We start from the raw sequence: 14,246 nt of genomic DNA on the forward strand, positions 1-14,246 counted from the left end.
CAGTGAGGGCGAAAGAGCAGTGGAATAGGCTGCCCAGGGAGGTGGTGGAGTCTCCATCTCTGGATATATTCGAGACCTGTCTGGACGCCCATCTGTGCAATGTGAGCTAGGGAGCTGCTTTGGCAGGGGGGTTGGACCTGATGATCTCTTGAAGTCCCTTCCAACCCCTATGATTCTATGATTTTCAGACAGATACAAGAGTTTACCCACTCACATACAGTAACATGATTATAGTGAAATCAAAAGCCACAAAATAAAATACGATGAACATTCTAGAAGTGGAATTTTAACTTTTGGTCAACATTGCTGCTAGGCTAAAGGCAAGAATATGCTGTACAAAATCACTTCAACATCTGCAGGAATAAAAGCCTGTTCTTTACTTTAGCCTCATCTTAGCATGTGGTCAGCCTAAACCATGCAATGTCTTAAACTAACAGGTAGATAGGAGATTGTAAAGCTGTATTTCTTCTCTACTTGTACCCAGATTCTTCATGTGGAAAACACATTCATGTGAAAAATAATCTACTGTGGTGCTCAGAAGAGTTAAAGGCAAACACATGTGCATGGGCAACAGAGGCTGTCAAGGTGACAAACGATTCAATGGGCTGCTTCCTTCCCCACCTGCAGCAAGCTTGAGCGTTGTTAACTTTCGAGGGGGGTGCTGAGGACTCTTACGAAGATTGTTGTCCATCTGCAGAGAAATAACGAGAGCCAGATTGGGCAAACAGCAGAATACAAATTACAGAGTCCATTTCTCAGGGCTGCCATCATTAATGCTGGTTTGGGGGTCCTGGTGCACAGCAGGATGACCATAAGTCAGCAGTGTGCCCTTGTGGCTAAGAAGGCCAATGGCATCCTGGGGTGTATTAGAAGGGGTGAGGTTAGTAGGTCAAGAGAGGTCCTTCTCCCCCCTCTGCTCTGCCCTGGTGAGACCACACCTGGAACATTGTATCCAGTTCTGGGCCCCTCAGTTCAAGGACAGGGAAATAACTGAAAGAGTCCAGCACAGGGCCACCAAGATGATTAAGGAGTGGAATACCATCCTTATGAGGAGAGTCTGAAGGAGCTGGGCCTCTTTAACTTGGAGACTGATGGGTGACCTCATTAATGTCTATATATATGTAAAGGGGGAGTGTCAGGAGGATGAAGCCAAGCTCTTCTCAGAGGCTCTTCTCAGTGATGTCCAATGACAGGACAAGGGGCAAGGGGTGCAAGCTGAATAGGACGTTCTACATGAATATACAGAAAAACTTTTTCACTCTGAGGGTGACAGAGCACTCGTACAGGCTGCCCAGAGGGGTTGTGGAGTCTCCCTCTCTGGGTACATTCAAAACCCACCTGGATGCATTCCTGTGTGACCTACTCTAGGTGATCCTGCTCTGGCAGGGGATTGGACTCGATGATCTTTCGAGGTCCCTTCCACCCCGTAACATTCTGTGGTTTTTCTGCACTGTTGTTTCAGACCCTGCCAAAACTGATAGTGTGGTTCCTTTCCACTTCACAATACAAGAGCATATGGTGCATCAAACCTAGGGCAAATAGGTGTGCTTCTGCTCAAATAATTTCATCAAGATCACTGGAGAAAGAAACATTGCTACCGTCTTCTAAGAGGTCACAGTTTCAATTTTGTACCATAGCCAAATGCTGCTAGAAAGCACATCAGAAGTTAAACTGCTAACATCAATGGATGTGTTTGCACGTTCAGTACCTTGCAAGAACAAATCCTTTTCAAATTAGAAATGTTCTGGAGGCACTGGGTGAATTTAGAGTAGTTGCAGATTTCGAAAAGTATTTACTAAAGAACCTATCAAAGACAGGCTAAAATTAACCTCTGAATATAAAGGTTTTACATTTTAATAGGAAATCAATTTAATGCCCTGTGTGTATTGTGGCATCAAAAAGAGTCCAGTTACTACAGAACAAACAGAATCACAGAAGACAGCACGGGGAAGATCTCCAGAGGCTGTCTAGTCCATCCTATTTCCTCAAGGTAGGCTCAGCTTTACCTAAATCACACCTGACAAGTGTCTAGGTAACACACTCTTTAGAACTTCCACAGCCACACTTCAATACCAAAGAGGAGATGCAATCAGTACCTAATGCTACAGAAGCTGATCATACTGACTGATCTATTTCATACACGGCTCTTTTTCAGGAAGAAAAAGCCTTCTAATTACAGTACCCTGTCTGCATCAGAAGAGTAAGTCTTCACAAGTATTTTTCACATTAAGTCACATAGCTTTTGATAGGTTCTGAGTGACAGTCTTAGAAACAAAGAATATAAGGAGATAAAAGGTGGATGCAGCACAAGCTGGAGAAAGAGTCACTGTAGGTTCGTGACTACAGCATTCAGCTGGGAGCAAGCAAGCTGTCAATTGGTCTTAACTTGCTGGACCACTTAGGAGTTTAGATCGAGAGATTTGCCTCCTCTTTAGCTGCAAGGTAGGGTTGTGGAAAGACATCACTCTCCTGTTGGCATGTGCACTTGCAAGACACCACTCTTTTGATTGGAATAAAAATACTTCTTAAGGCTTCATTAATTATTCCTTTCAAATGACACGGTATTCTTCCTGTCTCTCTACAAAAAGTAACTGACTAGAAAAGAAGCAATTAAAATGAAATGTCCACTGTACAGCTGCTGTTGCCATGCAAGAACAACTGTGAACAAGTAACCACAACAAAGCAGGAAAATTAGAAACTGAAGCAAAAGTAACCTTTTCAATCAAGTTGGATTCCTTATTTACAAGCTGTGTAAGTTTCTGCAAATTAGCATCTGCTGTATCCTGTCCAGCCGGAGAGTGGCCTGGAGAATGAAGGTAGAAAGATGAAGAGTGAAAAGGTATACACGAAAGCTTTCAAATCCTTAAAAAATTATGCCAACATTGGAGAGGAATCTCATGCATTTTCTAACCCAAGAAGAATTTAAGTGGAAAAGCCATTCTGAGAAAAACAGAAGTACTAAGCATGAGCCACAGCACAGATACAGGTTTGTTTTGCCAATGCCTGACAGAGTCTAATACTATTAACTCTTGTTTCTAATTGTTAGTCCTTTCTGCACAACTTTGGAAGTTTCTCCCCCGCAGAAGCTCTAGCATAAACTACAAAACATCTAATTCTGCCTTGGTTCACAGATGGAATCCTGGAGTCTTAATACAAACAAGATTATGCATGACAGAGGAAAAGAAACATATCTTACCTGAGACAGTTAACCTGAAGTAGCAAGTTAAAATGTCATCACAGAATCGACACAGATTGGGAAGCTGTCTCAAATGCTCTTGTAAGTTAAGTCTGGGGAAGCACACTTTATAAATCGGTGCAAGGAAACCAAACACAAAGGCATCCAAGGTGGTGGGCCTGAAAAGAGTGACAAAACAAAAAAACCCATAGTGACTGGGGTAAGTCATTAAGACCTCTACAGTGTAACCACTTCCTGTGTACGAAAAAGAGACAATTCAGGACAAAACAGAGGCAGCTCTTCTGGCATTCCATCTTTTCATATCCATCTAGTAAATGCTCTGTACAGACTTATCTAGTGATATCAGCACCTCTGAGCAAGAAACATGCTGGCAAGCTGGAAGAGTAACTGCAGCATTAAAATCCAGTCATGCTTTCATCTACTGTGAAAAACACACCACTCTCAAACCCATTTCCGGCACCACAAAAGCCAAGCTCAATGCCAGGGGACCAGGATCCTCTTTCATGAAGTGGTCCAACATCAGTGGTTAAAGGAACAGACCATCCTTATTAAGGTTGTTGTTGCTGTGTTGTTGGCAGTATCTGCTTCCTGCTCTGCGCACATACCACAGGAAACAGAGACCTCCCAGACCTACATCCTCCTCCCATAAAGGCAGTGCTAACACCTTAAAGCCTTTTTTCCACATACAAACACAGGAGTTGATACTCTGTGGCTAGAAAAGCATTCTCTAGTGACACACTAACTCAGCAAGCACCCCACATTTCATTAGCAGCAGTGGGAAGCACCTGCCTCTGTGGAAAAATGCACTGCACTACCTTAGTCCAAAGATCCCACTGTGCCCTGTTTGCTCATTCAGATTTATCCAAAAAGCAGTGTGAGAGACATGAAACTACAGTGCAGCACTTTTAACATTCTGGCTGGTTAAGAAAAAAAAGAAGAAAGAAAAAAAAAAGTGTTCAGAGTCATGTGGTACCTGTTTTATTAGTCATTAAAACAAACAAACCAAAAAAAAAGATATGAAAGAAAAAAAAAAGTCACACTCACGTATCTCCAAAGAAAAACTGAGATGTTCCCAATCTCTTCGACAGGAGATTTAGGCAGTCCTTGGCATCCCTGTATATCTGATGAGACACAAGACTGTCTAAGAGCCCTAGGTGTAGTACAGCACTGTTCATCATGTGACAGTGTGCTAGACTGTTTCACTTCTTGTCTGTGACAGCATCAACTTAGAAATTCTACACAACACATACCCGTGCTTCCACTTCAGTGAAACTGTAGAGTGGAGGCCCTCCCCTGGTCAGCAGGATCCTGTTCAGCGCTTCCCTGGACATCTTCCCAGGCAGATACAAACTCAGTGGGAAGGCAATCCTTGAGGCAAACCATGGCTTTGTCACACTGCAGTAATTTTCAGCATCAACCCAGAAAGTGTGCAGCTGTATCAACATAAGAAAAAAGACCACTGGAATTTCAGTAAGAATAGTAGACACAAATCTTAAAAGTTTGATGTGTAAGATCTCTGTCAGAGAAGCAGAAGCACCAGGAACCACTGTAATTTAAGGCAAGCAGGCTCCATAAAGGATTATACTAATCATTTGAGTGAGTGTAGGAGTATATAATTAAGGCAACAGCTACCTTCCACTAAAGAAAAACAACACAGATATTACACAGACCTATATACACGTGCATAAAATTACCTACACACTCTTGTTTACCTGCGGCTGTATATACACACTCACTGTACATGAAAATATATGACATAAAAAGTGGCAGATGTACAGGCTCAGGTTTGAACCTTCTAGGGATTTTTCTTAAATTTTATATAAATCTTAAAAAAAATACAGAATTATGAATTTGAAACCCTGCAGGTCAGTTGAAGGGGCTAACCAATAATATCACCTGGTCAGAATACATTTTCCTCTACAAACAGAAGCCAAATATACTATAGAGAAACACTATCTGGAAAGTTTTATACCACTACGGTACTTGCACTAAACTGGTGAGGGCATGTGGCCTTGTGCTATTTAGAATTGAAAAATTAAACTACTGATGCATAATGTATTTCTCAAAAGTTCTATAGGAACAGTTCAAAAGGCTTCCAGAGCTGTGCACCCCACCATACTGCATCTTACTCAAAGCTTTATAAAAAGAATCAAATGAAACAAAAAACTGGCCACAATAAGCTGCTTTCAGGATACCGATTCCCAAAGAGCATCTAAAAGTAAACACATTCACAGGTGCCCTGTTAAAATGTCTTTCTTCATAATAATGAATTTATTATTACTTCGCACCCCACAAACACACTTGTGAACAAAACCTGCCAGGCAGTATTTCCAAACTGGGCTAGGCAAGTAAACACATTCCAGCCAGAGCTATGGCTGAGAGACTTTAACGTTTCTCAGGTTAAGCACCTCTTGTAGCATTCACCTCCATAAATTCTGACCATTATAAAGTATTCCTCAATATTTACCAGAGCAGGATGCAGTTTCTCTTCAAGTAGTGCAATATATGCCAGCGTATCAGCTCCTTGTTTTGCAGACAATTCATAATCAGCATTATATTTCTATGAATTAAAAATACTAGAAATAGCATTACACAGAACTTTCCAAAAAGATGATCAATGCAAGCCAAAGTTGTTTCAAACTTAGCAGCTATCAAGCTAGTAAATACAGCATTTTACAGGACAGAAACACGTGTCTACTAGATTTTTCTTTATTTCTTCAGACCAGCTGTCCAACCCCCTTGCATCTCCCTTTTCCACTTTCCCATTTTTGGTCCTCCTAATTCCCTAAATAACTCTTGTGTCTCCTTCCTGTTGCTTTCCAAGCAACTGTCCAGTGATGCAGAGGGAATTTTTCCGTACTTAAGGATGTAGCAAACCTCTGACACATCCCCATGTTTATTTTTGAAGACACATCAGTCACTTAAACTGGTATAGGCATAAAGAAGGCAAGCATTCCCACCTTTAGCTCTCTATCAGCGTTTCAAAAGTTTGGAAATTGGATGCTAATAATATAAGGGACCAGATGCACAGCTAAATGAATGCAGTTACAGCTGACTGAGCCTGTAATTCTGACATCAGATACTTTTAAGGTACATTAAAAGGGTTGATAAGCTAGAGGGGTAGATGTGCTTCATTAATTTAGGAAAAAAAGGTCAGTACTAACACATCTAGAAAGCAAGCATATTATTGTGATACTTAAAAAAGCATTTCACACACACACAAAGGCATCTTTGGTATTCAAATTACTATGGAACTTCTGAGTTTTAAAACAACTGTCTAAAATCCCATTGCAAATATGCAGGTCTCAGATGCTGTTTTTCATCCCCTCAAAGACTTCAAGTTTCACTAACACAGCATTCATCAGATAAATCTTCCTGACTAGGCAGGAACTGAATCTCTAATGTAAAAGAAGAATAGAGCTGGAGGACCATCTTAGAAATAAAAGAAAATGCCGTGCTTCATTAGATATCTTTATACTTAAGTGAAAAGAAGAAATCGTACTGCTTTATTCTTTGTGAATAAAACATTAAGAGTTCTGCAACAAACAAGCAAGAGTTGACTACACAATAAAAACATGATGTGCATGAAGAAATGCTTGCAGACATTTTTAGACTACAAGCTATAGAAAAGCTATGTATGTTAAGAACAACGCTGTATGCACTATCCTTCAAAAAAGAGCACTCTGAGACAATTATCCATTTACACAGCTAGAAGTGTTATAATTAAAAGAAGGGTGATCAGTAAGAAACTGTTCAATTAAAGCCAGTTTGTTGTCCTTTTCAAAATAAATCTTTCACATAACTTAACAATCAAACTTCCAAAGAGCAATCTGTTATCAATTCTCTTGCATATATGAAAAACAGGAAAGCACTGGGTCTGAACTGTATTCTGCTTTTTCAGGAGCCTTTCTCCATGTCCCCTGTATACACTGATAATCACTACAAGGCAGAGAAATCAAATCTTTTGAAAGAGACCTACCTGCTTTCTCAAGAAGTTCAGTATTTTTGCTGGCTGAGAAATAACAATGTCTTCTGATATCAGGACCGGTACGTCTCCTGTCAAGCAAAAATACTAAATGACAATATACAGGGATGAGTTCTAACATACCTAGAAAGCCATCAGACACTTCATCTATGTTCCTTTTGTTCATAACACGCTCTGATCTTCCTAACATGTACACATAAACTAAGTTTTATATAGCATCAGTTTTCTAATACATTTGGTGTATTATGGCCTCCACTAATAACGATACATTAAAAAGGACCAACATCAAACCAGACTGAAGCCAAGGAATTCTCTAAGGCATCCGATACTTTGAGCACAGGCTACTTTCAGGTGTTCATTTTAAGACAAAGATTCAAAGCCAGTCCAACTGCCCTCTCAATTCATCGACCTTAGGGCATCTCTTGCATTCTACTCCAGTTTTTCACTGCCATTCCCCTCCAAATCTATTTTAACCACCTGTCTTCTCTAGCCTTGCTACAACCGCTGCCTAAGCTACCACTGAATAACCATGAACTATCCCAGAAACAAGTATTTCCCTTCTTCCTGAAGCTTACTCTTCAGCCTTTACTCATCAGTCCGCAGGATCAGGCTGTGGAGCATAAAATCTCTGCAACAGGACCTATCTTACATTCACAACACAACTGCCACTATGATCCTAACATGACTGTGCTACTAAATACGATTAAAGTATCAATTATCAGCAACACTCATTATTTGGATTACTTTTAAATGGATTTTATGGATTTTGGTTATGAAGAAAGCCACTTTTTTTTTTTTTTTGCAAGTACACCCAGCTAGTTCTTGGTATGTTTTGCTATTGGAAAACAATACATTGAAAAGCAAGAGTCAAAAGTGGAACTTTTACATGGATACAGCAATGCCTGAACTGGTGATGTGATAAGTGTACATGACAGAGAACTTTAACCCAGCAGTGACTTTACCTCTCCAGAATACCATGAGACAACAGCTTACAAGCTGAGCAAACAGATATGAAACGAGTAAGTATCCAACGCAAAGAAGCACTCTCTGATACTTTATCTTCAACCTTTTCTGATTTCAATCTCTCTAACTCAACCCAGTTTTAAACATCCCAGCTGGTACAAGCCTTTGAGGCTCACATTCCACCTCAAACTGCACCAGCCCACTAAATTATGTATAATTAAACAACACTATTTCCATACACGAGCCTAGTTACTATCATTATAAATATGCAAAGTGAAAAAAAGCTTAAAAATTTGCATGCACTACAGCATTGATTTAGACTGCCTGACAGGTATGTACCCAGCCCCACTGCTTTGCTGACTGCCCACTGCTTCACCCATACACATTTTTAATTAAACAGAGGCACTTCATATCTTCCTTTATTCCCACAAATTCATCACTCTGCATCCCGTAAAATTATTTATAGAAGTATTGCAAAAGCAGGCTGCCACCTTCAGCAGGCCAGGGTACACTCATGAACGCAAATCCCAAGCAAATTCGGAAACTGGAACCCACATTTATAAAGTGGGTATAATTAAAAGAATACAAAATGCAAACGTGGTACCTTTTGGAGCTCTCCAAGAGTTACTTATAGTATTCACTGTCAGGGGAGCACCGGAAAACTTGGCATAAGCCTACAAGAAGGATTGTGGGGAAAGAAATGCAGTCACTACATGTAAGAAAGCACTTCAATAAAGGTTGTTTGGATTTTTTTCAAACGGCCCTTGGCACAGAAGACCGGCCGGACGTCAGTGCGCCCTGCCGGGTTATCTGCTGCCCATTAAGGTCGAGGCCAGGCAGACCCCAGGAAAGCACGACGCCCTCAGAGAGGGCGCCAACCCCGCTCGCGGCTCCGTGGGGCCGGGCGGCTGCCCGAGGGGAAAGAGCCGGGAATCCCACCAACCCGGCAGGCCATGCCACGGGCCTTACCGCCATCGCCCTCCACCCTCGGCCGAGCGCGGCGGGCCCGTCGCCCGGCACAGGCCCGGCCTCAGGACGAGCGCGCCCGGCGGCGACGCCGCCTCCGCCTCTCCCGCAGGGAACGAGCCCTGCGGGCGGCAAGCGAGCCCCCGGGCGCCATCGCTCCCTTCTCCCTTCCCTCCCTTCCTCCCGGAGCGGGTGGCGGCCGCCGGCTGTTACCATGACGGTTAGGGACTCCGGGTGCAAGGACGGCAGCCCCCAATCGCCTCCCCAACAGCTCAGCTCCATGGGAGCCGCCATCTTATCCGTCCTCCGCGCGGGTCCGGAAAGCGCGGCGCTACTGCCCTCGCATGGCGGCGCCCGGCCGTCTCTCTCTGCACTTCAGGGAGGGAGAAGGTGGTGGTGGGGAGCGTGCGCTCCTGAGGGGCCGCCGCCGTCCCCCGAGAGCCCGTGTGGCCGGGAGGTGGCGGGCGGACCCGGCGTAAAGGTGTCCTGCGCCCGGTCACCGCTGCGTGCTGCCGGCGCCGCCGAAGGGGTGGGGTGTTGGCGGCCCGCAGCCGGTGGCCTGTGAGGAAACCTTGCTCGTCCCGAGGTACCATAGTTATACTCGTGGAAGGCTTAGGCAGAGCTGGCATCCATCTCTCCGGCTCTGTCACTGCACACGGAGTTGGTGACTCTCCACAGGAGCAAAAAGTACATCTTTTGATCAAACTCAAAGAGCAGTTGTCAGCAGTTTGGCTTTAGAAATAAGGAACTAAGGAACTCTGATCATATGGTAGCAATTTTGAACAGAGTATAATGGTAACCGTGTTGGTTTGGGTTTTTTTTTCTTTTTCCTGTGAACCTTTGAAGGCATCAGACAGACCACAGGATATCTAAATACTCAAGTTTCCATCCTTCCCACACAAGGAAAAATACCACACACTGACAAAAAATACCCAAAAGCCCAAACAAGCCCCAAAACACTGCGCTGACCACCCTTATTCAGGTGTTCCACACATAAAGAGATGAGAGCAAGGGCAAAGCTTCATCTGTCCCATCCCACCCCCCATCCCTGAGAATGCCATGGTGACATTTGTTGCAGAAAATGTCATGGTAAAAATCTACACAAGGGATCATTCTGCTCCAGGTTATGAAGAACATGGGAAAAGAAACACCCATATTCTCTCCTCATAAAAACAAGCCACTGGCAATATCAACATTAGTGAAAAAAAATTTTTTTTTAATGGCTACATTCTATTTGTCCCCATAAAGAGGCCCTTAAGATATAGATTCTTAATGACATCTTTCTTCTCTTTTCCTCCCCACAGGGACCAGCTAACTTTCATCCGTGTACTTTTCTTTGGCCTGTTCACAATGTGATGGCTGCGCTGAAATGTGGAAGCTCTGGAGGCAAAGGTGGCTCTTGGCAGCTGTCATCACAAACATCTGTTTCTATAAGGAGGATGAATCAGTTTATGGCTCCTCTTAAGGCAGGCTGCTAGAAGGCTTAGGAGGTAAATAGGAGAGTAAACTTTCTTTGCATTGCCTTAGGGCCCAATTCGTCTCTGCTTGGCTGTGGAGACCAGAGCAAAGATGGAGGAAAAAAAAAAAAAGGCAATCTGCATCTTCCCTCCCCCATCTAAAAGCTCTTCAGCAACTTTTTCCTCTTGGTTGCCTGAGTGGAATTCCTGTTAGTGTAAATGAAAAGTAAATAGGTGATTTGAGAATGGATATATGCCTCGACTTGAAAAAGTGAGGCTTCAATTTGTGTCTGAAAAAGCAAATAATCTTCTGAAAACCATGTTTAAAACCTTATGTTTTACAATTTTTTTTATGAAAATGTGGCAGGATCAAACCCAGAAGTGTCAGTATAAATATGGAAGGATAATATAAGGCTGGTGTTTCATTTTCATTGACTTCTATATCTTGATTGCCTATGAATCCTGATCTATAATTCCATAAAACAGTGAATCTCTCAATGCATGTTAGGAGCAAAATATGAATGCTGAATTAAGCATCAGGGATCCCTTTCTGTGTCCCCTACCCTATGACTTGGAATTCAAACATGTCACAGACACTTCATTGTGTCCATGCAAAATCTAGAACGTTTGCAGCTTCTTTGTATTCTGTATGCTTAGAATTTTATTGATTTATGTAAAGTAAGGAGGATAAATATTTTAATTGTTGAGGTTTACTTGCAGATCCAATAAAAAAAGTTAGAATCATATATTTCTATAAGAAACTTCCTTGCAAAAAGTTACTGGGTTTATGAAAGTTTCTTAAAAACACAGTCTGATAATTATGTTTTGTACCTAAAATATTAACTTCCAGTAAATTAAGCTGAAGTTTGTACTTCAGAAAGTACACAAGAATGAAAAGGCAATACCTAGTATTTCATTGTTTTTACTGAAAATTTCAAACAGCCTCTTCCAGACAGCAGATAAACATGATACTCTGTGAAAATCCCTTAAAGAAGGTTGTGCTTGAGCACAAAATCCCCTTCAGTCTGTAACTTTCTCCAGAAATAAAACTCAGCATAGAAATGAAAACTGGAAAAATTGCAGTGCTGTTTATGTTTACTGGGTAAGTTGATCCAAACATGGACTTAAATTTCTGTTTATATACATTGTGAACTGTTTCCCTTGTGATATATTGCATTACACAACATGCTCTGTTTGCCAAGTGTCTCTTCCATGTGCATTCCTGGTGAGGAAGCCCAAAGAATAAGCACATGTAGATCAAGAACAGAATAACATTCTCACAAATCTAACACAAATGAGTATATCATGCTTACAGACAAGATACTCCTCCCACAGGGTCGATCAGTACCAATGCACTCCATAGTTAAATCTGAAATTAAAAATGAGAAGTTAAAATTATTGAATAAATGTTTTTGACAGAGAAGGGAATTTTTCAAGAAAACATTTTGTATGTTTTGATAGGCAAATTACGTAATAAATAGTGTCAGATAATTACAGAATCACAGAAGGTTAAGGGTTGGAAGGGACCTCAAAAGATCATCTAGCCCAAACTTTCCACCAGAGCAGAATCACCTAGATTAGGTCACACAGGAAGCTTTTGAGTGTCTCCAGAGAAGGAGATTCCACAACCTCCCTGGGCAGCTTGTCCCAGTGCTCTGCCACCCTCAGAATGAAAACATTCTTCCTTACTTTTACATGGAACCTCCTATGCTCCAGCTTGCACCCACTGCCCCCTGTCCTATTGCTGACCATCACTGAGAAGAGCCTGGCTCCTTCCTCCTGACACTCACCCTTTACATATTTACAGGCATTAATGAGGGCACCCCTCAGTCTCCTCTTCTCCAAGCTAAAGACCCAGCTCCCTCAGCTTGTCCTCACAAGGAAGATATTTTACTCCCTTAATCATCTTTGTGGCCCTAATTAATGGTGTTCCTTTAGATAGAAACAAAACTTTACTATCCTTTTATCCCCCCCTCCTTTTTTCTTTTGTCTGCGGTAGTCACTGACTAGTAGAGAACTGTGATGATTTTACAGACCTTTGCAATATTTTTTGTCAGGCATTTAAGCCTGTTTTCAGTGAAAACTCTTTGATGATGAAGGGCTTCTCTTTAATAGAGCAACATCATTGCTGCTGTAGGTCCACATATTAGCCTTTGCAGCATCTGTGCTCTCTCCACCCCTTAGGTTGAGGACGAGTTCTGGACTGAGACTTCTTTCTAGGGAGTCTGTGGTACTGTAAACCCTTCCTTCTTCCTTTTTTTTGTTCCACATCCTTGTGCCCTGCTTTACCCCCTTTCAGCCTCCCTCTTTCTCCATACTCCGTAGCACTCTGCACCTGCTGCTCTGTTTTTCTCACCTCACTCTGCCAGCCCACTGATGCCACCACATCATCCTGTCACTTTCACTGTAGGGAGCAAGGATGGTGGGACTGAGGCCAAGGTGTTCCTTGTTGTGTGGAGACTGACACGAAGAGCAGTGGGGTGAGGGGAAGGAATAGCACTGTGCTGGGACACATGGGATATGGGGAAGCACCCTCCAGCCTGGTGATGTGCTGAGGAAGAGATAAGCAACTGAAGGAAGTGGGCCAACACAGAGATAAGCAAAGAGGTAGGGTGTGTTATAGGCTCAGTACCATGCGGGGAGGGGAACTAAAGGGCACATGAATATAGACCAGTGGAAGGTATTTGAAAATCCCACTGCACCTGCAGTGGAGAGGAGCCTGCACTGTGGTGGTGGAGCCGCTCAGGCAGACCCTTGGCAACACGCAGCCGCAGCCCTGCGGTGTGCTGCGTCTTTGCCTTGCACACAATGAGCCCCCCAAGGGCTGTCCTCGGCGGTGCTCGTTAGCTGCATATGCCAATCTTGATGTGACCGAACATTAATCAGCACTCCTTTCCTCACCTAACCTAAAATTTACCTCCTATTGTTGCCCTTCTTTTTATGATGTAAATAGTATCGGACAGCTCCAGCTATTCCAACTGTGTGCTGCAAGCTGCAAGTGGGCCAGCCATAGCTTCCTGACGTGAGAGAGGTTCATTGCAGGGCTGAGGCACAGGACAAAGGGGGCTGTGCAGACGGTTGGGAAGCCCGCCATGTGGTGTCAGCTCCTGAGTGGGAGAAACACCTCACAGCTCTTCTCACTGCCACAGGGACCCGTGGGACACCCCTTCCTTTGCGATCACAAAGGGTGTGGGGGTAGGATGGCCTGCCTGATGGGTGGTTTCACACAGCAATGGTAGACGTAAACTGTTTCCAGGCTTGCTTGCTTGCTCCCTTTCTTAATGTCAGCAACACAGACGTTAATTTTGTGGACCAGAGGAGAGAGGGACTTACCACATCCCCAGGGCACACACAATACTGCAAATTTTTATAGTTGGAAGTGGTTTTCCTTTAAAAAATTAGTTATCAGGTCCGGGGCTTTAAGACAAGCAACCTTTTCAGTAGCCTCAACACCATCAGTCAGAGCTCTCCCAGAGCTCCTGAGCTCTCTAAATGAAATAGAGCAGCAGATGATACTTCTCCAGCCAGTCTTATAAAAACCAGATTTGCCTCAGCCTGCAATCTGTACAACCCCTTTTGTGACACTCTTCAGTTAGGAAAAGTGGATGAGTTAAATTCCTGCCAAGACCAAGTCCACACACCAGAGCATCCCCATCCATTTTGAACTGAACCCCACTAA

General features: G+C 43.0%; 1 protein-coding gene across 2 annotated transcripts; it reads right to left on the minus strand.

The window, feature by feature from the left end:
• Window positions 1-408: 408 nt before the first annotated feature.
• MTX3 (metaxin 3) lies at window positions 409-9,404 on the minus strand (the record flags this gene model as incomplete). Of its 2 annotated transcripts, none has more annotated exons than XM_084278206.1 (9): window positions 409-691; window positions 2,715-2,803; window positions 3,197-3,354; window positions 4,241-4,317; window positions 4,447-4,629; window positions 5,664-5,756; window positions 7,176-7,252; window positions 8,749-8,818; window positions 9,324-9,404. In XM_084278206.1, the coding sequence occupies 9 exons, from the start codon at window positions 9,402-9,404 to the stop codon at window positions 581-583; spliced, it is 939 nt and encodes a 312-aa protein (XP_084134332.1). In that variant the 3' UTR covers window positions 409-580. The 2 variants fall into 2 exon arrangements, with proteins under 2 accessions (XP_084134332.1, XP_084134333.1); XM_084278207.1 differs by having other exon boundaries at window positions 409-717.
• Window positions 9,405-14,246: the final 4,842 nt, after the last annotated feature.

The sequence above is a fragment of the Gallinula chloropus genome, assembly GCF_964237585.1.
Source record: "Gallinula chloropus genome assembly, chromosome: Z".
NCBI lineage: Eukaryota > Metazoa > Chordata > Aves > Gruiformes > Rallidae > Gallinula > Gallinula chloropus.